This window comes from Rhamphochromis sp. 'chilingali' (assembly GCF_963969265.1).
Source record: "Rhamphochromis sp. 'chilingali' genome assembly, chromosome: 3".
Lineage (NCBI taxonomy): Eukaryota > Metazoa > Chordata > Actinopteri > Cichliformes > Cichlidae > Rhamphochromis > Rhamphochromis sp. 'chilingali'.
Genome location: NC_137931.1, coordinates 1,389,560 through 1,412,703, shown reverse-complemented (window position 1 = coordinate 1,412,703; position 23,144 = coordinate 1,389,560). Strand labels below are relative to the sequence as shown.

Here is a 23,144-nt window from a genome sequence, read left to right as displayed (position 1 = left end):
ACATTTTGTGCATTATAGTTTTACAGCTGATCAAAAACAACAATACTTTTCCCCAAAACAGAAATCAAAGTTCCAAACATGAACTCAGTAATGAGGAGCTCCACCGTTATTGTTGATCACTTCAAAAATCCGTTGTGGCATGCTCAATGCAAGCCTTTCCATGAGGTGAGTGGGAACATTTCTCCAAGTGGTGAAGACAGCTACACGAAGGGCATCTTCTGTCTGGAACTGTTGTCCATTTTTGTAAACGTCCCTCACCATCCATCCCCAAAGGCTCTCAGTTGGATTTAGATCAGGGGAACACGCAGGATGGTCCAAAAGAGCGATGTTATTCCCCTGGAAGTCTTCAGCATACCAAGACATTTTGAACTATTTATTGTTCCCAACTTTGTGGGAACAGTTTTGGGATGGCTCCTTCCTGTTCCAAAGTGACTCAACAATTCCCATAAACACACCCATACATCCTAAATATTGTGGAAAAGCCTTACTTGAAGACTTTAAGCTGTAATAGCTGCAAAGGGTGGGCCAGCATCATAATAAACCCTATGGATTAAGAATGGGATGTCATATGTGTGTGGAGGCAGAAGAGCAAACAGTGCATCTCTGTGCCAAACTGAAAACTTTGTCTGTTGTTGCTGACATTTATTTTGACTAAAGGATGAATTTCTCAGATCCGTTTGCGTGCTATCAGAATTCCCTTTTTTCCGAAGAGTTACACAGAAAGTCTTGAGGGAATTTGATTATAGAAATATTCATTTGGATGAGTCAAGGACTAACAGTTGAAGGTGAAGATCAGTGCACCCTCACACAAAACACTTCTTTTTCTAATTCTGACAACGTTTTAGATAAATCTTGAACAAGATCAATTAACTGTGCTGATTGTACTGATTTTCTGCTGCAAGTCTGTGTTTACTGTTCACTTTACTGGTCAAGTGTCATGGGCTTAATTTCAGCTGCGTTTAAATAGTTCACCTCCAACGTCACCGTATATTTTGGCATGGCAGTAGGCCAGGGGTGGGCAACTCCAGGCCTCGAAGGCCGGTGTCCTGCAGGTTTTAGATCTCACCTTGGGTCAACACACCTGAATCACACGACCAGGCCTCTGTAGAACTTCAGGACATGTTGAGGAGCTAATTTAGCCATTTAAATCAGCTGTGTTGGTTCAAGGACACATCTAAAACCTGCAGGGGCACCGGCCCCCGAGGCCTGGAGTTGCCCACCCCTGCAGTAGGTAGTTTGTTGTGTCTACATCTGCACAGATGTCATTCTGTTTCCAGCTAAATCTCTTTGAATAGTTGGGATTAAATATTCCTCCTAAACCTGACAGTGCTGCACTCTTACCACTGTTTGCTTCTCTCCTGTGATTATTGAACAGTGAAAGCAGAACGACCTCCCAGTGAAGGCTGCAGCTGCCACACTGTCCTTGCTGAACATGTGCATAAACCATTTTTTAAAGGCAGTTAGTCTGCGTGTTTTTTAAAAAAATGTTTTTACGTAACATCTTGTTTTGTGTGTTATTATTAATGCTTCAGCTATTATTACTATGTTCAGTTCCAGCCTGTTTGAAAAGAAAATGGAAAAAGAAGTTTCTTATATATTTCCTGTGGTAAATTCAGAAGATCTAGTTTATTTATTTGTTTGTATTTTGTCTTTTTTATATTGCTTAAAAATAAATTGTGTCCACAGTAGAAATTTCAACCTCTAGCTCTATGAGATGTGATCATAGATGCATTTGCTCCTGTGGGCTGTGTGTTGATAGTGTCCAATTCGTTAAAACAAATATACTGACTTACACAGGATTGTCTTGACTCCTGTGCGGCTGGTATTTTCACATACCACCCTAGAAGTCCTGTCAGGACCACTTGCATATATGCTCTGCAGTTGCACCATGGACATGCACAAACATCAGCTTTACTGTGAAACTGATGACGCTGTCAGAGCAGTTTGGTCATAGTGGATTCCACAGTGCATTAACTCAGCAGAACCGCTGCTGAGCATCACACGTCATCATGCAGCTGCCCACAGTGCAGTGAAAACCCACGATCTTTGTTTACCACTACCTCTAAACTGGGCTCCCACCTGACGGTGTCGTTTTCCTCACAGTTTGAAGGTGGTCATTCTGACAGACAGTAGCACAGCAGGCAGATTCTCAACCACTTGAGCACCATTGAGTCTGTCATGGACCCTGATATTGTTGTATAACCATCACATTTTCATAAAATAGGAAAAGATGAAGAACTTCTGGGTAATCCTTAGTGACATGAAATAAAAGCAATAAATTATTGTAGAGTCTGTAACTTAAAATCACCTTGTGGCTGTTGTGATTTGGCGCTATCCAAATAAAACTGAATCTACGGGGAGGTTGAGGGGGAGCACTGGCAGCTGCAGTATGTTTGAAGTTTTGGCCTGCATTATGGCTCATCAGGGTCATTATTCTTAAAATAAATGGATATTCTACCTGACAGGATTAAGCAGAGTCAAGCTACAGAGAAAAAATTAATTATACTTTTATATAATTATATAATTTTCTCTCATGTTTGTGCCATCTGAGGAGGTGAAATCCAGGTGAGTATATAGGATAATATCACTGTTTTTCTTTTCTCCTGTCTTTGCCCAGTGCTTGGTGTTTGAAGATGCTCCCAATGGTGTAAAGGCAGCACTGGCAGCAGGAATGCAGGTGGTCGCGATTCCCGATGACAACCTGGACCGCAGCCTTATCCAGGAGGCTACGCTGCGACTAAGGAGTATGGAGGAGTTTGAGCCGGAGCTCTTTGGCCTGCCAGCATATGACTGAAATGGCTCATACCCCAGCACGTAATTCAGGAAGCTAGTAACCATTGTTAATTGATTGGTTGTTAAACAATAACTTCATAAATGAGTAAACTATTAGTAAATGGATGGGCACCGTAAATCTGCAAATGTAAATCTGTATTACACCTACACATCTTACTTACTAAAAAGTTGAACCTGATGGTTCTAATCTTTGTTCCAAAGGGAACCGTTCAGCTTAGGGTGGTGGTGATGTAAACTACGTCATGTGACTCGTCTTATTATCGTACTCCTGTTATCGAAAGGCTCATTTGAACCGTACAAAAATCTAATAAAGAAAACATCAGCAGTTTGAGTTGAGCCATGTTCAGGTTCTTCACTGTCACCTGTAAAATACCCAGAGTAGCAGGCACATTGGCCCTTATTCAATGATGCACAATACAAACACACACACACAAGTAATTGTCTTACATTCGTTAGGTGACTTTTTAATCTGATAATTTAATTTAATAATGAATGGTTAATATTAGCGTCGGTGCTGTTATCCCGAAGTATATATCCTCATATTATGAACTGTAGCTTCTCGGAGGAGTCACTGGAAAAGCTTCAGATGCAGGTCTGTCATTCTAACACAGTATCACCTTTTGTGGTCGTCTGGATGTGGACACATCGCGAAGTTGAAGTTGTTCTTGTCATACACTTCGTCTAAGATGCCTTTTTGAAATGTCAGAGACAATCCTCCTCTGCTCAGTGTGATCCAGTGAAGAGGCTGTGAGTCGTCCTCACTCCTGAACTGACTCCATCTGCTTGCAGAGCAGGCTTTAATGGGGGAACCCTGGAGCAGGCTGGAGGAGGCTGGTGCCGCAGCTCCTCAGTCTACTCCCATCGACTCCCCTTTCATAGCCTCACATCCTCAACAACAAGGTCGTCTCAGCTGTTTTTTTCTTCTGTGCTTGTTGCTTACAGAGTCGTCACTGTCTCTGGGCCTGAAATGTGATTGTTTCATTTTCTGTGTGTCTTCATTTCTTGTTTCCAGCAAGGCAAAGGTGTTTTTTTACATTTTGTTTCCAAAAGAATTATGCCTGAAAAATAATACCTGACTTCATTTTCTCCACCTTCCTTAAATGAATAAATAAATCCTATGACAAACCCAGAAGATAATACGTTTGCATTCGTTCCTAATCCCTAATAATTTTCTTCTTGACTTTGATTTCAGATTTAATTAGTTAATTGGTTATTTTCAGACTTGCATACATTTCTCAGCACAGCTTTTCAGAGCATAGAGTTCATGAACACATAGCAGCTGTGCGTCATTGCTAATTTATTTAGGCATTTAAAACATTTCATATAGCATCAGTTAACGTGTGAAATGCTGACGATAATCATGAGGACCAAGTGTGCACAATCACTGCAGGATTTAGAGCGGTGCTGCTGAAGGGAGGAGATTAAGTACAAGACAAAGCTCCTTACTGTTTACGGCTTCATATGAACGACCCACATTTTACCAAAGAGACCAAGATGAAAGAAACTACAGAGTATTTGTGCTCTATAAAAGTAGAGATGAGAGATGCTGCCACCTGCCAAAGCTAAACAGCTTTGAGAGGTGATAATAAAAAAGGCCCGTGGTGTTTCATCCACTGTAATGGGCAGCGGGGTTTGTGGGTCTGTAGGTCCAGCAGTGTTCAGTTTACCCGTCACGCCACATATCATCTCTCGCACACTTACCTACATAATGTAGCACTAGTACTGCATTTGTCTCTCTTTGTTTAAATGTCTCAATCATCACATTTAATTTTAAAGAAGAGCATTCTACAAAAAGACTGACATAGAGGATGCACTTAAACCCACTTTAGAGAACTCTGGATTTTAGGTATTGCAGAAAGAGTCCGTGGAAGTTGGATTTATGGATATCAGTGAGGGGATCTGGTGGCTCTATGATGTTGTGGGGTGTTTTGCGTGGTTTTATCCCGTAAGAAGAAAAGGTGAATGCAAATCAATGGAAAAGCTGATCACATTCATCCTAACGAAACTACTCACAGGTGCATTGATGAGAATGTAAGAATCACCAGACCACAGTATAATTAAATGGCTGTGGTGTTCTTTCCTGCCATGGCCAGTGCGCACTGACTGGCACCAATCCTCCAACAGCGCCTTTCTGAGGAGCATGCCTTTGTATTCTAATACATGTTTGAAGATCCTGGTTTTCTGCTCTGGACTAATACTTTTTCAGATCCAGCATTTGTCACACAGCCATCTTTAGGTCTTTTGGCTACAGAGTGCTGTTATAAAGTCTGTATGAGCGCTCGAGGCAGTGCACAAACAAACAAGCGAAAACAGGCAAACAGCAAAGTGAGTTTCTACTATTTCCCATCTCTGCCAGTCACCCTCGCCTTTTATCGTTGCCACAAACCTTTTCGACTTCATTTCTGCCTGTGAGCGAAGAGGGCAGGAGAGAGCCTGGAAGAAGCGCAGAGATAGCTCGCTGACACGTTTCCCAGGCCCGTGTTGTCGTCTGTGCTCACCACTGATAGGCTGGCGTGGCTGTGGGACACATTCATCTTCAGTGTCAGGTTTTATATCCGGACTTTATCAGCACTTAGACAAGCAGCTTCTCCACAGGCAAAGTCAAATCACTGGACAGCAGAGAGACATTGTACAGATAACCTCATTTAAACATTTTTCTTCTTAGTGTGTGCCACGCAGTGACGCTCTCTGTGACTGAATATGGAAAGTACTGGATAGGCAGGCTCATCAGATTATGCCGGCAAGCCGTCCTATATTTTAGGACTTAGTTACTGAATGTCATATCTTTGAAGAAGCAGGGATGCATTTTTCTGGAAGATTTGGAAAGAACTCATATTTCTGTAATGGGATTTGAAGAGAGAAGAAGTTGCCACCTTGGTGGAAGAAGTGCTGGCTGTAACCTTTGGGAGCCTTGGACATCAACTCAAGGAGCAGTAGTGTAAATATTTAAATTCATTTGTCCCAGAAGTAATCAGAATCCAAAAGGTTTCATCCTAGCACACTGCACTACTTCTGTACATTGCCAAGTCCTTTTGTTAACAGTCCTCGAGGAAGCCTACTTTTAAAGATGTGAACAGAACAAATAGCTCTACTCTGTGCGAGAAAGCAGAACTTTTAGTTTTTAACCCTCAACACCCCACGCCAAAGCGTCTCTCAAGCCTGCCTATCATCAACAAACTGGCTGTGGCTAAACTGCCAAGAAGGCTAGCGCACATAAGAATGCCAACATCCAGTAATAGTGGCTCTGCTGGATGTCATTTTGTATTCTGTTGTCAAAATGTGCAACCGTACTCAAACCAAAAGGGATTTTATGGAAATGAAGATACTGAAGGTCTCTGACCGTGAGAGGGACTCTGCCTGGTTATAAGATGGGACTCAGTGTTTCCTCAGTGATGCAAATATAGCTCATGTTTTATTCAGCTTCAACTCGTGAAACAATGCAACTGATGACAGGAGCAGGTGATTTTGGGAAGAAGATTTATGAATGCAAAAATGTTTTTAATGCACAATTAATAATAGGCAATTATGGTAGTAAGGACTTCTTGGGTACTACTTTTCCTTGTACAGAAAACCTTCACATGGGCTTTCATATCGTCCTACATCTTTAAAAAGTCTTCCCATGTCTCATTTCCACCACATATGTAGTTTTAATAGTGGCTTTAAAGAGCAAACAGCAGATTTAGGACAAAGCTTTATAAAAAGACGTGACAAATAGTGTTAAACAATCTTTTGACTGACAATTAGAATTTTTAAAAAGCACTCGATACAACACAAACACGAGTACTAAGATCACTTGTGTCATTCAATGTTCCACTTTGACTGAAGTCATGGCCGCCATCTTCTGTGGCTGAATGCTGTGGAATCTGGGGATGATTTCATGTAAACCCAGCACAGTGATATATATGATTAAATGTCCTTGTGGGTTGGTGTTCGTTGGTAAAAGATCAGGTCTCTGAAAAGCACAATTTCAGAACATAGGTGTCATATTAGAAATCATCAGTCAGGTTTAGCTGCCAACCTTTTTAACCATATGAATCCCAGTTTGTCTTGTCTTTGTTGTATTGGCACTGAGCATGCACACTTCCAAAAAGACGAGGGGACATCAATGCTCTACTTTTAGAGCCTGAACTTTCTTGGATTTTCACTCTGGACATTTTGGCCCCAACAGGTCTTAATGAAGAACTGGACATTCTTCTTTTTCTATAATTCCAAGTATTACAGTGTAACATAACTTTGATATTTTCTCTATATTTCTTATGGATTCATGTGTTTTAGTTCAGGGTCATGTTGTCGTTACTACAGCTAATAATGAAAGCGCCTCTTTAAGAGTTCGTCATGGAAATACCTGATGGCATTGTAAGATCTTTTAAATGTTTTTGGTATTGTACATTGTGTATACACATTTTTATGTCTTCATTGGATGCATTGTGGTTTCTGTTCTTTTTATTTAATTTTTATCATGATGATAAAATGCTTATTACAAATTTTTAAAGGCCATAAAAAATGTAACAGTAAAATGCAACATTGTGGCAAACGAGAGATTAATGCTACAGGAAATCATTACATGGTGGTTTAATGCATGAAGCGGTAAAACAAACATTTTAAATCCAGTTGATTATTTTATCACTGAGAGTGCTCTCAGTGCTGCTGTTTGTTTTAAGCTATGAAACTTTAAACTGGATCCATTTAAACGTTAAAGCTTCCTGTCCCACAGCCTGAGAAACTGTTGCAGTTTGTGGCAAATCAAAGTGAAATCAGTTTGACTGATTGAGCAGGTAGTCTTAGTATGTTCCTGTTTTTCCAGCTGTGTAAAAATGACACTCAGATCAGAATCATGTAAAAACAACATTTTCTAAATCACCAAATTGCTTCATTTTTGTTCTTGTGATGATGCAGTGCACAGTTTGTGCTTCATTCAGTTGGTTGCTCCACAGAGATTGTCATGGTACGCAGAAAATGTACCAAGAATACGTGTTCATTTAAACTGATTTCACTTTGATCTGCAACAAACTGCAGTGATTTCCATCAATTAGACAGGACAGTTAGCTTTAATGCTTAAACAGATCCGGCCTAACCTTTCAGAGGTTTATAATGGAGCCCTCACCTTAAAAGCAGACGGCATGAGGGTGGGAATGGATGTTTGTATCTGTGCCTGTATGTCTGTGTCTATATGTCAGGTTGGGTATCAGACGCCACCTCTCTGGGGACATCTCAGGCCCTCCAAGGTATGGAGGCTTATCTCCCCCCACCACTCCCCCTGCCAGTGGCAGACGCCCTCAGACATCGTTGGTGATTCTTTGTGTCCGTGGATGGGCGTCCAGGTACACACCGGCTCACTCCTTGGTGGCTGCTCGGGCCACTTCGGAGGTGGGGTGCCCCCGGCCTCTCGGCCTGGGGCTCGGTCACTCAGGCACGGCTGGCTGCCGGCGGAGCTCACGGGCGCGTCACTGCAACTCCCCCTGGCGTCTGCTCCAAGGCTGCTGAGTGAGCCCTCATCTGGGACTCTCCTCAGCTCTTTCTGGGACAGTGGCGCGGCTGCCCCTCTGTTGGTCTTCCTTGGTCTCTTGTGTTCTGGGGGCCTCTGGATGTCTGGAGTTTTGATCTCCTCCATACCTGCTTCATGCCCTGGAGGACGGGGCTGTGGCCCCCCCACACCCTCTAGCAGATTATTACATGAAGGAACCTTTTAAAAACAAACGCATTCATGCTCACAGGTGTACACACGGGTGATCACACCCACAAACTACACCCTTTTTGGCTCCTACCTCAAAGCACACTGTGTTCTGTTGATCTTATGTGCTGCACAATAATGTTTAATATTTAGTATTTACTGTCATATTCCCATATATCATTGTGATGTTGTTTATTCTATTGCTCTCTTTTTTTTGCTTGTTTTCTCTTTGTTCTTTCTCAACAGGTGATCCAGGTGATCGATCGATGTATTTTTTGTCTGTTTGTTTTGTTGGTTTTTGCCCTTTATCCCGTCCCTCTTCCTCGCTGTTTTTTCCCCTCTTTCTTTCTCCCTTTTCTTTCCCCAGTCAAGTCTGTCCTGTGTTCAGCAAATGAAAATAAAATAAACAATAAAAGCAAAGGTGAATCAAATGGACCAATATGGCGAGGCTGGGATGGTCCATTTGGTAAAGTAAAGCCGTTGGGCATCTTTCTTTGCCTTTAGACAACAATTCTGATGAAAAAGAGCCAAACGGGACAGGCGGAAAAGAAAAAAGAAAAAAAAAGCAGGCAGCAACACAGAGATTTTAGTGATAAAATAATTTACTGGAATTAAAAATTTTACTTCATCAGTCTGTGATACATCACCAGATTAACAGTCATCTCCTGTCCTATGTCCTTAATCACATGTGGTAATGACTCTGGAGGAAGTGGCTGTCAGGGCTAGTGCCTTGGCAGGCCGCATGAAGGACCCAAATGCAGGACTATGAGACTTAGAGGGATGAACTTAGGAAGGCAATTTTATTACGCTGTGGCACAAACTCAAAGGCACAGGGAGACACACAGTGACATGTGCTGTACAACACGACCATGGACAGAGGAAAAGACAGGGCTTAAACACACAAGGGAGTAATAAGGGGATGGAAAACAGGAGGGAAACACAGCTGGGACAAAACGAGACAGGGAGGAAGCAAAAGCACTGAGCACGTGACAGGAGACTGTCAAAGTAAAACGGGAACCACGAAGAGTTCAACTTGTTGCTGAGACATGGAGCAACATGTTACTGTCACATGTCTGAGACATGACTGACTGGGGAGAAAGAGGGAACGTGGAGCACAGAGAGTAACAAACTGCGCCATGGAGAATGGGGAATGACCACGGAGACAGAACTAAACACACACGGTGACCTATTAAGGGAGGGAAAGATGGAAACAGGCTAAATAAACAAGAACTCACAACCAGAAATACAAAGGATTAAACAGGAAGAACAAGGACGCTAAACAAAACTAAAACGAGAACATAAGAAAACTAGAAACACTGAGTCATCGACCCTGCACCATGACGGTGGCACTCATAGGGATCATATTCTGGGGAAGAAATCTACTTTACTGGATGCTGCAAAGACCATAACCATCCTCACGATTGCCCATGTTTATCCTGATCGCCCATGTTGGGGACAACGCACAACGTCGTTAGGGGAAGTGGACACTGGAGGGGAACAAGATGCTGATGCTCACAGTCGAGACAAGAGGACGAGACAAGCCCTGTGTGATGGAACGTTATCATACATGCAGCTCAGTCAAACGGCAGAATAAGCTAATGTTTGTCTTCCAACTAAATCCAGGCTTTGTTATCTTCAAAGCTTCCTTTTTTGATGCTACTGATGAGTTGCAATCTCATCAGTAGCATGTAGCGCTGTAGCATGTCAGAGTGATCACGGTCTTCTAGTCTTGTTTTTGCCACACTGTCCAGGAACCTAATTGTGTTTCTGTGAGTAAATTTGCTCTGTGATACATTAATAATACTGTGTGCTTTTAATTTGGTTCTGCACTGCTCTGCTCATTATTTATGATAGAGACTGATTCCTGACTTCATTTTTAATCGCACCTATTCCACCTTCCACTCGTTTCCACTTGTATGGCACAGTTACTGTTAAAGTGGCATGGAAAAATGATTCTGCTTCAGAATCACATTTTGCTGTATTAATATTGTTTTTTTTAAAGATTATTTCCTGTAGGAGGCTCACGGGTCAATAATGATGCATGAAGGGAAGAGAGAGCCATGAATGGTTTACATGGGTGTGTCTGTGAAGGAGAACAGTGACAAACTACCCAGAACATCAGCATCTCATTTCAACGACCCTCAGAGTCTCTTTTTGGGTTTCTCTCTCCTCATTTTAGGAGTGAATTATATGCATTAAAGGTTTTTTTGTAAAGCTCGTAGAATGTAGCCAAAAGAAGATGCTCCACTTCTTCCATTCCAGTAGAGCGCCATGAGCCCAGCAGCCCTCTGTCTCACAGAGATCGAACACAATGTAATATACATGTACCCAGCTGTGAGTAGTTTAAGGGGAAGCAAATGATGATGCAGTAAAAGTTTCTCTTGGCTCATAAAAAGAGCATCAAGCTTTGAGGCGAGCACATCAGGAGAGCTGGTCATAACTGAATCCCTGAAATAAGTATGTCTCCGCTCTGCACAACTACATTTCGATAGTACTGTACACACACAAAAATGCACAAAATCTCTATGGACCACAGTGTTTTCATCTCCAAAAACATCTGTAAACATTTCCTCTTTATTTGAACCAAGAGTCACCTGACACCAGTGTTGGTCAAGGTCACATCAGGCTTGTGAGTGTTGGTGGTAAAGCCCCATATGTGCACCTATCCTCTTGTAAGATGTCGAGAGCTGCTGTCAGGGGCTTCGTCACAGTGCAGTACTCTTTCAAGAATTGGTACTTCCATCAATTAAGGCACTTGATTCCCAGTTTTACACACAGGGGATTAAGTTCATTCAAGGTAAATGTGTTGGTTCTGGAAATGGCCTCGTACAGGGAATTCCACCTTGTGGATGTGGGTACACTTAGCTCCCTCCACCTGTTCAGAGGCTAATGTCCATCGATTAGCTTTAGTCCAAAGAACAGAGCATTTTGCAATGCTACTCCTACATACAGCCTTGGTGTCAACATCGCTTGTTGAAATCAGTTAATTGTGTGCGATGCACATCTGTAGTGTGGAGGGAGGCTAACCTGTCCATCAACAGATGTGGCTGAAAGAGCTTCTTTGACATCAGTAAAAGTCAGTTCCACATTCAGACTCCAAATCACAGGGCTGACATACTCTGAATGCTTTGGCAAAGTTGGATGCATTATTCGATACAGTGGCAACGACTCTGCTGTGCAGCCCATATGATGAATGGATTTCTTCAATCCTTGCTCCACTTACGTCACAGGTGTGGCTGCCTCCAAGTCTCTTGCATGCTAGGGCGGCTTTGTTGCGCTGTAAATTGGAATTAATCCAGTGAACTGTTACACCCATAAAACTTTTATTATTCACCGTCCAGATGTTAGCAGTGGTGGAAACAAAGTCCACCTCTTTGAGAGTTCATTATGTCGTATTCTCTCTCAAGATATCCTGCAAATGACTTTCTCTGGCAGCTTGTTATGGCCCATCTAGGGTTGGCCAGACCACAAAATAAGGGTGATCCATCCTCGTCAGACCCCGAGCAGCCACATCACACAATTGGTAAAGTTTGATAATGATTTATTTACAATAGGTTGATTCGTAAGATTATTTGACACAAAAGGAGCTGGTTAAAGTTTTGGGGTGGACCTAACGCCAAAGCAACAAACAAAAGGAGCCTGTCTCGAGGATTTACCAAACTTACCTAATCAAAAGAATCAAACCAAATGACAGCAACTTGCCTCCCTAAGTATGAAAAACAGGAGAAAACTATTATCAAACAAAAAGGCAGTCCACCCTTACTCCTGTAGCAGGTGAACAGCATTGGGCATGTTACAGAAGGTCTGCTGGTTGGGATAACCTGAGGATGAATGGCTGGCCGTCCATGGCGCTGTCATCATATAAGCTGTCTCCAGCTGGTTAGCCAGTCCGTATGGTCCATCCTCTGGATCCACCAGTCAGGGAGGCACCTGCACACTGAGATTTGCATATGACACAACATTACGGCCGCAGTCGTAGCACCGCTTTTAGTCGGTATTTTGTCTGCGATGCGTCGCAATGACTCTGAGCCTACAGTGGAAATCGGACACTGCGCTCCGTGTTATCTGTTGCTGATCTACACATGTGTTTGTTGCTACCACGGACGTGCCACGCTCATATTATCATGATGAGACACTCTCACAAACAAAATCACCTTTTAGCAACGCAGCCTGCTTACTTGAAAGTAACAGTAATCTAATTACTTTCTTTCCAATAGTAATCCTTTACTCGTTACTGGAAAAAGGAAATTGAATTACAGTAACGCGATATTTTTACTGTTTACTATTACTGCCTAACTCTGCCTGGCACACAAGCAAAGTGTCTTGGATGTGTGTGTGTTAAATTACTTGCAATTAAACAAGTGGAAGAACATGCATGAATAGAGACCTCGATATTTCCAGGTTGGACGACACATTGCCTCAGAACAAGGACATGAGAAGCCAAACAGGAAAGATAAGATGAGGGAGAAAGAGGCGCCTCGTCGAAGCCAAACTGACGGATAATTTACATGTGATTTTGCTGATAGTTAATCATATTTAATATTGATCAGAATATAAAAGTATGAGTTTAACCAGTGTAATGAATAAGTTATTTGAATGCAGGCCTGTCACTGAGAGTCTCTGTGTCATGATCCTGGGTTTTGTAGCCAGCATTTTCTGGACTCAGTTGTCTGTTAGATTTTTTCGGTCTGGCATTGTTGTAGTTTTCAGTTCGGCTATTATCTTTGCCTAGGTTATGTTCTCACTCTGCTCTGGTTAGTTATTCACTGGTTCCTGCCCCCCTGTGTTCCCCATGCCTACTCTGTGTTTCTGTGATATCTCCCATGTTTAATCCGTTTTGTCTTTCTGTTTACTTTGGCCTGTCAAGTTCTGTTTCCTGTTTTATTTTGATAGTCTTATGTCCTATGTGTGTTGTGTTTAGTTTTGCTTCCTTCTTGCTTGTGCCTTGTTTTCCCCTGCTGTGTCTATTTCCTTGATAACCTCATGTCTATTTAAGTCCTCAGTTTCCCTCAGTTCTTTCTCACGTTGTTGTCATTCCCTCCTTGTGTGTATGTGCGCACACACATGTCAGTTTGCTGACTTATGTAATTGGTAAGTTCTAGTGTTTTTGTTTTGGCTTGTGTCTTGTGGCTTGGTATTTTGTTCCTGAGCTCCAGCAATAAAGCAGTTTGAGTTCAGTTAAGCCAGTCTGCCAAATCCTGGATTTCGGGTCCTCTCTGCCTGCCACACACCCCTACACGACACTATAGAGTGGCCTGTTTATGCTAAATGATGTGTGTCTGTGTGAGCAGGAGGTTGTGAGGGGAGAGTGAGTGAAACACTAAGTAGACAGTAATTTCCAGAGAATGTCTGACTTTAGTATGTATGACTTTATATTGAGTATATTGTGACAATCCCAGAGTCATGAAGGAAAGTAAGAAAACATATTCCTATGGTACAGAGTTAAAAAGACATCATGTTGAAATCATAAAGAGTCATGATATGAACATGGCATAAACTGAATAAGACAGTGTATTCATATGTGACTGAATAGTCACATGTAATGGAGGTAATCACAGATCATATTAGAGTACAACATGGAACAGAACAAAATGTAGCGATTTTAATTAAGTAATCTCAAATTCGGTAGCACTTTCTGTTAGCAGTAAAGCATATTTTCACTGAAAAACCCCCACTTTCAATATCAGTTGAAATGTAAGCTTTATTTGAATTACTCTCAGGGCTAAAGTTACTGTGGGCAGGTCTTTGTGGGCCTGTTTTAGTATGGCTAATTGCTCTGGCTAGGACTGTTTGAGTTGAAAGGCTAAAGATGTTCACCTTGATACGGATCTGAAGCTACACAGACTCAAATCGAAAGATATTTGTAGCGCATTTTAGGATTTAGAAATGTGTTGGATAGAATGTAGAGTACTGTAGAGACACTGACACTGCCCTGGATGTAGTAAAGGCCTAAACGTGTCATAAAGTTAGGAGTAGACTTTTAGGAGACCCTTCCCCACCTTGGGCTGTGAAAATAGAACAAAGAGAAGCTATAGCTCAGGGGGAATTCCAAAAGGGTTAAGTTGGTGGGGGTCTCAGTGCTTGTACCCTGATAACCACGTTTTGTAAAGAAGTTCGGTGTTTGGAGTCTTCTCTCACCCCCATTCTCTGCGACCTGCTGGAGCGGGGGGCTAGGAGGAGGAGTTGGCCGTCCGACTGCGGTCTGGGGTGTGGGGCCTCCCTGCTGCTGCGGAGTCGGGGCGGTCTGCCTCCCCCCACCGCAGGGAAAAGGGTAACACCACCTGGGTCTGGGTGCAGTTCCCCCCCTCCAGGGGCAAGGGTACCTAGACCCGGGGCTTAGAGTACGCTTGGGGAGTGTGATCGTGTGTACAGCGTCTCTTTATGTCTGTTTCCAGGGATAAGTGGGTGGGGGTCTCAGTGCTTGTACCCTGATAACCACGTTTTGTAAAGAAGTTCGGTGTAGCTTGGGTGAGGGGAGCCCTTTTTTATGACCGGCAGGAGGGGGGTCGCTTCTATAAAACTGTTTGTAACAGACAAGGAAGTTGAGATTTGCAGAGGCATTGCCGGGTCATGTACATCTCCCTTCTAGAAGATGCATGAGTGAAGATGAATAAAGGATTGGTGAGGTAACTACTGAGTTCCGGTGTCGTCTCTGGAGGCCTGAGGAATAAAAAGAACTGGGGTGAAACTGCTTTACGTGACAGTGTTTCTACAGCACCAGATGTAGAAACACTGTCCTAGCAACACAGTGAAGAAGAGACAGAGGAAGGTGAAATCAACGTGGGAAGAGAAAATTAGCCCACAGAGACAATTAGAAAGATTTGTTTAGAATCAGATAGTGAAGATAACATCCGGGACGTATCATTATCCAGGAATGGCAGTTCATCTGGACTGGAAACTACTTCATAGCATTTATCAATGTCAAATTTCAACAGGTATGGAATAAGCAACTCTTAGGGTTTTTTTAAGCAGTGTATTCTCTTGAGACATTATTAAAGAAATTGCATATTTTGTATGATTTTTACCCTTAGCATTGGTAGAATTAAAGGAATTAACTAATCAGAAAGCAAGTGTAATGTAATACCTGAAATAACAGAAGAAATTAGTCCAAGAGTTCATCATCCAGGAAGTCACAAAAGAACCCAGCAGATCTAAGGAACGGCAGTTACCTCAGTTAAAGTCAGTTTAGAAGATTCAAACATCCATCCATCCATTCGCTTCTGCTTATCCTTTTTCAGGGTCGCGGGGGGCACTGGAGCCTATCCCAGCTGTCATAGGGCGAGAGGCGGGGTACACCCTGGACAGGTCGCCAGTCTGTCGCAGGGCCAACACACAGGGACAGACAACCGTTCACACTCACATTCACTCACATTCACACCTAGTGGCAATTTGGATTATCCAATTAACCTATCCCCACAAGCTGCATGTCTTTGGACGGTGGGAGGAAGCCGGAGCACCCGGAGGGAACCCACGCAAACACGGGGAGAACATGCAAACTCCACACAGAAAGACCCCGGCCTGATGGTGGAATTGAACTCAGGACCTTCTTGCTGTGCGGCAACAGTGCTAACCACCGTGCCACCGTGCTGCCAAGAACAACAATTTAGGCCTGAGATGTCCCCAGAGAGGTGGCGTCTGATACCCAACCTGACATATAGACACAGACATACAGGCACACACAGACACAAACATCCATTCCCACCCTCATGCTCTCATATGCACTCACTCCACACTCAACCAACATGGAGACAGACATAAAGAGACGCTGTGCACACGATCACACTCCCCAAGCGTACTCTACGAACCAGGTCTAGGTACCCTTGCCCCTGGAGGGGGGAACTGCACCCAGACACAGGTGGTGTTACCCTTTTCCCTGCGGTGGGGAGAGGCAGACCGCCCCGACTCCGCAGCAGCAGTGAGGCCCCACACCCCAGACCGCAGTCGGACGGCCAACTCCTCCTCCTAGCCCCCCGCTCCAAGCAGAGAACGGGTGTGTGTGAAGACTCCAAACCTCTCTCGACCCGCTCATATGTAGTGTTGATGCATGTGTGTTCTAAGGTGCAACATGCAAGGTGTAACATGACTGTAAATTCAGACACGTGAGGTTGTGCTGAAAAGGATGATAGAAAAGCCAAATCAAGGTCTGTGGCCTGGAAATTATACCAATTTAAGCTCATGGCTAACAGTCTAAAAATGCACTTCCAACCCGGTTCTTACCTATGACATCATCAATTCTTTATCATAGGAGCAGAAGGAGGACATCCAGGCCGTTTATTTTTCAAAAACTGTAGCTAACTTTTTCTTAACATCCCTCAAATTCCTGGGTCGCATTGTGTCAGCTGCAGGTATTCAGGTGGATCTGGATAAAACTAAGAAAGTGGCTGAATTCCCAGTTGCATCATCAAGACATTCCAAATTTTCCTATGCGTGGCCAGATGGTAGCGCCAGTTTGTCCCCAATTTCTCATAAATGGCTGAATGACTGAATACATTAAAACGCCGAGCAGCAAATGGAAATGGACACAGGAGTGTTGCACTGCACTGTCTGGTCGCCCCACCCATCCGAGAACATGTAAACGTTGACCTGCCCTTTGTGGTTTACACTGATGTTAGTGACATGGGCCTGAAGAAGACAGAGGAACAAGGAGGATGTCCTGGTGAATCCTGAATAGTGGAGAAGGTAACTATTATGCTGTGTTATTGGCCCTGCAATGATGGACATACTTGGAATGGGAATTTTTCACTGTGTTCACAGATAATTCAACACTATTATGGGTCCTTGATGTCCAGACACCTAGTGCATGTCTACAGGGATTCACTTTAAGGAATAAAGGAGGGAAAAGTACAACACAGTTCCAGATGCCTTGTCCAGATGACCACATGACCACATTGCTGCCCATTTACCACCAACCTGTAGCGCTCAATTCTATCAAAGGAGCTGCTCAGATGAAATAATCCGGAGGGCACAGCAGGATGACTGTTTTGTTGTTTTCTTTAAAATAAAAACAATAATAATCACCAATAAAATAAAATAAAAGTCAAAAACAAAAGCATGGTAGCCAAATTTAGTCATGTTTCTTCTGCCCATGATGCACAGGTACATATTTACGTCTCATGTGTTTTATTCTTCACACTCAGTGACATTGTGCTTTGTTCTCACTGTTTCTCAGAGATATATTTATTTATGTGACATGAAAACAACAATTTTATAAGTCATGAAAAAGGAAGGGTGTACATCCATTTAAGATCGGTCTGGAAGTCAACAATATGATCCATAAAGTGCATTCATTGAGATTTACAAAAGAGGACCATGTACGGCTTCATAAATTTGACAAAATAATACATTTTTCTGCCTTTGTGCGAGTTTTACTTTGGGATCTACACACGATGAGGTCAAAGTCTATGTGCATAGGCCTTTCTCTCATGGTAATTTGTGAAATGTTGAAGACATTGCACCCATGAGAAATTTGATGCTTCTCGCGGTGTGGCTTGCAGTTCTCATCTGATGAGAACGAGAGTGTTGACCCTCCTGTTGTCTCTCAGCCACCAGCAGAAACAGTCCCCTCCAGTAATATGGTCCCTTTCCCAACTCCAAAAACTGAGTGCTGCAAATATGATCAGAATGGTTCCACACCCCACCAGATACGCAGTCAGCCATGTTTAGGACATCAAGTCATCATTTTAGCTCTTCATGACACCATCGATTGAAAATATTGTACTTTGAATGACAATAAGGGTCATGTGGGACAAGTGGATACAGGGTTTACCCCTGCTGTACGATCTAGGCCTCCATGTGACTGTTGACCAATGCTTGTTTGTGTTTCATGGCTGGTGTCTATTTTGTCAATATATGCCGAGCAAACCTGCCAAATATGGCATCAAAACACGGGCAGCATGTGATGCACAGTCCAGCTTTACCTGGAATAAGCAAGTTTACACAAGCACATCCCCTGGTGAGGGACCTGGGAAAGAAATCAGGGCAACAGAGTGGTGCTTGATTGTGGTAGGTATAAAAAATCGATTTCCCCGATTCAAATCGATTTTAGTTTGAGTAATGTGATATTGATTCATTAAATACTGAATCAATTTATAATTCTATAATTATAGAATTGGGTATCCAGGGGATGGTGTGCTCTTGGTCCTACAGATAGCCTGAACATGTGCAACAAATACTTTAGAGGGAATTGGCGGCCATGCTAGAAATTGGGGTAATAGAACCCCCACGTTGCTGGGTATAGCTCTATAGTTCAGATGAGTCTATCCGGTTCTGTGTGGATTGCTGCAAGGTGAATGAGGTTTCAGTTTGATACCTACCCCATGCTCTGGGTTGCTAGGCATTGCTTGTACTGGATTTGACCAAGGGCTACTAGCTACACCACCTTCTTTCCAGAGTCTAAGGAAAACACTGCCTTCTCCGCTAGATACAGGTTGTACCAATTTGTCAAGCTTCTATTTGGCTTGTTAGGAGCCTGGAAACATTTCAGCATCTCACGGGTCAGGTGGTGCAGCCACCCACCGTATATGCCGATGTCTATTTGGATGACGTCATCTACAGTAACACCTGGATGGAGCATGTGCAGTGGGCGGCTGAGGTGCTGGAGTCTCTGAGGCAGAAAGGGCTCATAGCGAACTCAAAGTGTGCGGTTGGACGGAAGGAGGTACAGTACAGGCGGACAAAACTGCAGCCATTGCATCCTGCCAACGTCTCAGGAAGTTAAATAATGGTGCAGAGGCTCCAGCCTGTAACTCTACCCTCCAGATTTTTAGAACAGTGCCCCACATCCTATTTCTATGTCAGTAATACCAGTATTTTAACACAACATTACAGATCTAAATGTGGAGCCTCAAAGGAGAGAATGTTTGCCCAATACCAGACACAGACTATACCTGCCATGCAGGCATTACAGTTTCTTTGTCCAGTGCAGAGTGCTTTGTAGTGTCAGAGCAAAGCAAAGAATTTCATACATACAGATCTCAGTCAGAAACAAGCCTATTACCTCAGTACCTCCAGCTGCCTGAATATGATCAACTAATACTGTTATTATTGTGCCGAGTGGCTAGAAAAGGCTCTTTGGACATTCTGTATGAAAGGTTTAGATGGCCAGGCAGTCAGCAGCAGATGGGTACTTTGGGGAGTGTCCAGGTCAATGGAAGCATTTGGCTTCATCTGCAGAGAGGTCAACAGCTCTCAAACCATGGCAACAAGTGTATTACACAACTCAGTTGTTTCTACTAAACTCCTTGTGTTATGGTGTTAAAGTGGTAGTTGAAATTCATCTTATATGCTTTTATGAACTTGGCAGGAGGGGAGAAACAAAGAAAAGGTGACAGCTTTAGAATTAAATGCCTGAGTTTGTAGAGTAAGTCAATATGCAGTAGAGTGGCCTCTAGCTGTCCACACAGGGTGCATGACAGAAGTATCAGTGGTGGGCAACAGATCTGCTGGACGGAGGAAATGAGACAAGTAAACTTTATTTCTTTGAGTATCAGATTTGTCTTTAAATACTAAATGATTCTTCAAGCACTCTCGCATAACAAACAATAACTGGTGATGCTTATAGACTAGAAAGGAGGGACTCACAATGTCAAACTCAAAGGTTGAATTTTGACCATAAAACTGATAAAAGACACAGCTGACACTGCTGACGCAAAAACACCCCCGCTGCTGAGAACTTTTTATTGAACTGATAAACTTTTCCTTCGCTCATAAACATTTTAAATGCACAACAATTAAATGGTTACTTGATATCTCAGCTTTTTACTGATGAACAGTGTTGGTCAAGTTACTTGAAAATAGTAATTAGTTACTAATTACTGATTATTTCTCCAAGGCAGAAATCCCGTTACTTTATTGATTACTTATTTTCAAAAGTAATTAGTTACTATTTTAATTAGTTACTTTAAAAAACCACGATACACAACCTGAATACGTAATAAAGCAACAGACCTTTCAGCCCAGTTCTATATTTTCTGCATAATAGATCATATAAAATGTAATCAAATGGAAAAGTCTATTTTTAAAAACTTGTTTTATTAGTTTTAATCTTTTAACTTTATGCATCAAGCAAAAATTAAACTATACGCAACGTTCTCTGACTGTGTTTAACATTTAAACCTATTGTCTGCACATTCCAGCAGATAAAATATAATAATGTTTTGTATTTACACTCACTCTTTGAAATAGATGCAAGTAAAACACAGCAGAAAATAAATAACATCAAAGATTCAGCAGCACTGAGTCCTGTCACTCTTAAAGCTACTGTCACCTGTTTAGCAGGAGTGGGCCGGGTGGAGGTTTGCCCACAGCGGTCATGTCAGTGGGGGTTTCTCTGTGAATGTCACATTCCCGTGGCAGCGTGCTCGCTGCTCGCTCAGATTTGAAGTTTAATTTTTCTCTGTAGAAAGACGTTTACTCCCCACGCAGAGTGAACAGTGGATGCTAATGTTTTTGTCACTTTGTACAGAATCAAACTCAAAGTAATGTGATTACTTCCAAGCTTTAAACTCTGCGTGGTCGCACTCTCTCCTGGATGAGTAGATATTTCAGATCTGCACACGTCTGTTGCTGCCCAACAGATTACAGATTACAACTGCCCGTCTCTGCTGGTGAACACTTAAAGTTTATAAAGCTTTAACATTGGCCAGTGGTGTAGGTTTTTCACCATAACCTGTGACAATTCTTCAGGTTATATTCTACAAATATAACCTCAAAGTCCAATAAGCATTTACAGCATTTTGAGATTTATTAATATAAATTCAATTATTCACCTTTTTAGTGTCCAAGACATCTCTGTTGACTGTCAACCCCATAACTCAGCAATAGTTTTGCCTCTAATGTTATTGTCTGTGCCTAGAGTGGGTTAATAGATGGAGACAAGTTTGTTTAAATGTGAGTTGAGGTCACGAGATGTGATGAGGCCAGTGTAATGTAGATTTATCTGGAAACATCCTGGAGTATCATCCTTGATGATATCAGTGCACATTATCAATGCTATCATAAGCTAGTAGGTGTTGAGAAAACCAGTGTGAGGCCCACAGAAAACAGCCTGCTAGCAGCAGGAGGTTCTGGCCTAGAAACGCTGTTCATGTATACAGACTCTGATTATCCCCAGCGAGGACGGGGAGATTCAGTGATGGCACAGACTTTGAATTATTTTTAAAAAAAATGTTCCTTTGTGACAAATAAAACGAAGACAGAAATAGAAGCAAATCTCCAGGGTCTCTGCTACCATAACACATTTAAAGAAGTTCAAGACTTCATGCTGGACAAAAAGTTTCATATAGCCATTTTCTAGTTGGTCCTAAAATAATGATTCTTTACACCAACTCTGTGGCACTCTCTGCAGAAAATGTATAATATGCAAGAAAATATTTACTTAAAACAGATTTATTGATAAGCTTTTACAAAAATATAAAGAAAAGCAGGTGAGGAACAAAAATCTGAAACATGAACTCTTCCATGAAAACAAGGAACACACCTGACAGGGATAACAAAGACAATGGACAAGAGAATACTGGGACAATACACACATGATACCAAAGCAAGAGGCAACGCGTGAGGGATCAGTGGAAAACAGTTTCAATTCAATTTTATTTATAGTGCCAAATAACAACAACAGTCACCTCAATGCCTTTAATATTGCGAGCTAAACCCTCTACAATAGCCGAGAGAAGCCCCAACAATCATATCAGCCCTCATCAGCAAGGACATGGTGACAGTGGGAAGAAAAAACTCCCTTTTAACAGGTTAATGCCTCCGGCAAGGAGGGGCAGTCATCGGCCATGATTAGGGGTGAAGGTGAGGGAGAGAGGACAAAGCCATGCTGTGGAAGAGAGCCAGAGATTAACAATAAATAATAATAAATGTAGAGCTGTGTATAACACATGGTGAGTGAAAAGGGGCGAGTGCACACTCAGTGCATCTTTCCCAGCCTACGTCTATTGCAGCATAACTAAGGGAGGATTCAGGGCCACCTGGTCCAGCCCTAACTATATGCTTTAGCAAAAAGGAAAGTTTGAAGCCTAATCTTGAAAGTAGAGATGGTGTCTGTCTCCTGAATCCAAACTGGAAGCTGGTTCCACAGAAGAGGGGCCTGAAAACTGAAGGCTCTCCCTCCCATTCTACTTTTAAATACTCTAGGAACAACAAGTAGGCCTGCAGAGCGAGAGTGAAGTGCTCTAATAGGGTGATATGGTACTACAAGGTCATTAAGATAAGATGGGGCCTGATTATTTAAGACCTCGTATGTGTGGAGCAGGATTTTGAATTCAGTTCAATACAATACTTATGTAGCACCAAATCAGTATCACAGTTACCTAACGGTGCTTTCTATTGTATGGTGAGAAACTTGGCTTCTGCGTGTTAGATAAACGGTGTTGCCTGTTGCACCTCGGATGGTGTCATTAGGGTAGCTGCAGGGTCATCAGCCGTGAGCCACCCTTCATTGATTTTTCACTCCATTAATCCTGGAACATCTTGGTGTGGTGGAGCGATGGCAGAGATGTCTCCTTATCAACCCCTGCAGCTGATCCCACGACACTTGTCTTTCCTTCTCAGACAGATCATGCAATAATACATATTTCATAGTTTGTACATTTGTCAGTTAGGACTCTAGTTCTCTCACTTTCCTGAACACTGTCCAGCATTACATTAATGTTTTTAATGACAGTATTTCAAGGCC

At 42.5% G+C, this 23,144-nt stretch overlaps 1 protein-coding gene across 1 annotated transcript in view; it reads left to right on the top strand.

Moving 5' to 3' along the window:
• pudp (pseudouridine 5'-phosphatase) overlaps positions 1 to 3,801 on the top strand; it is a 145,343-nt gene extending 141,542 nt beyond the window's left edge. Inside the window, exon 4 of the mRNA XM_080876846.1 lies at positions 2,618 to 3,801. Within this exon, the coding sequence (XP_080732972.1) occupies positions 2,618 to 2,794 (177 nt within the window). The 3' untranslated portion in view covers positions 2,795 to 3,801. The remainder of the gene's footprint in view (positions 1 to 2,617) is intronic.
• Positions 3,802 to 23,144: the final 19,343 nt, after the last annotated feature.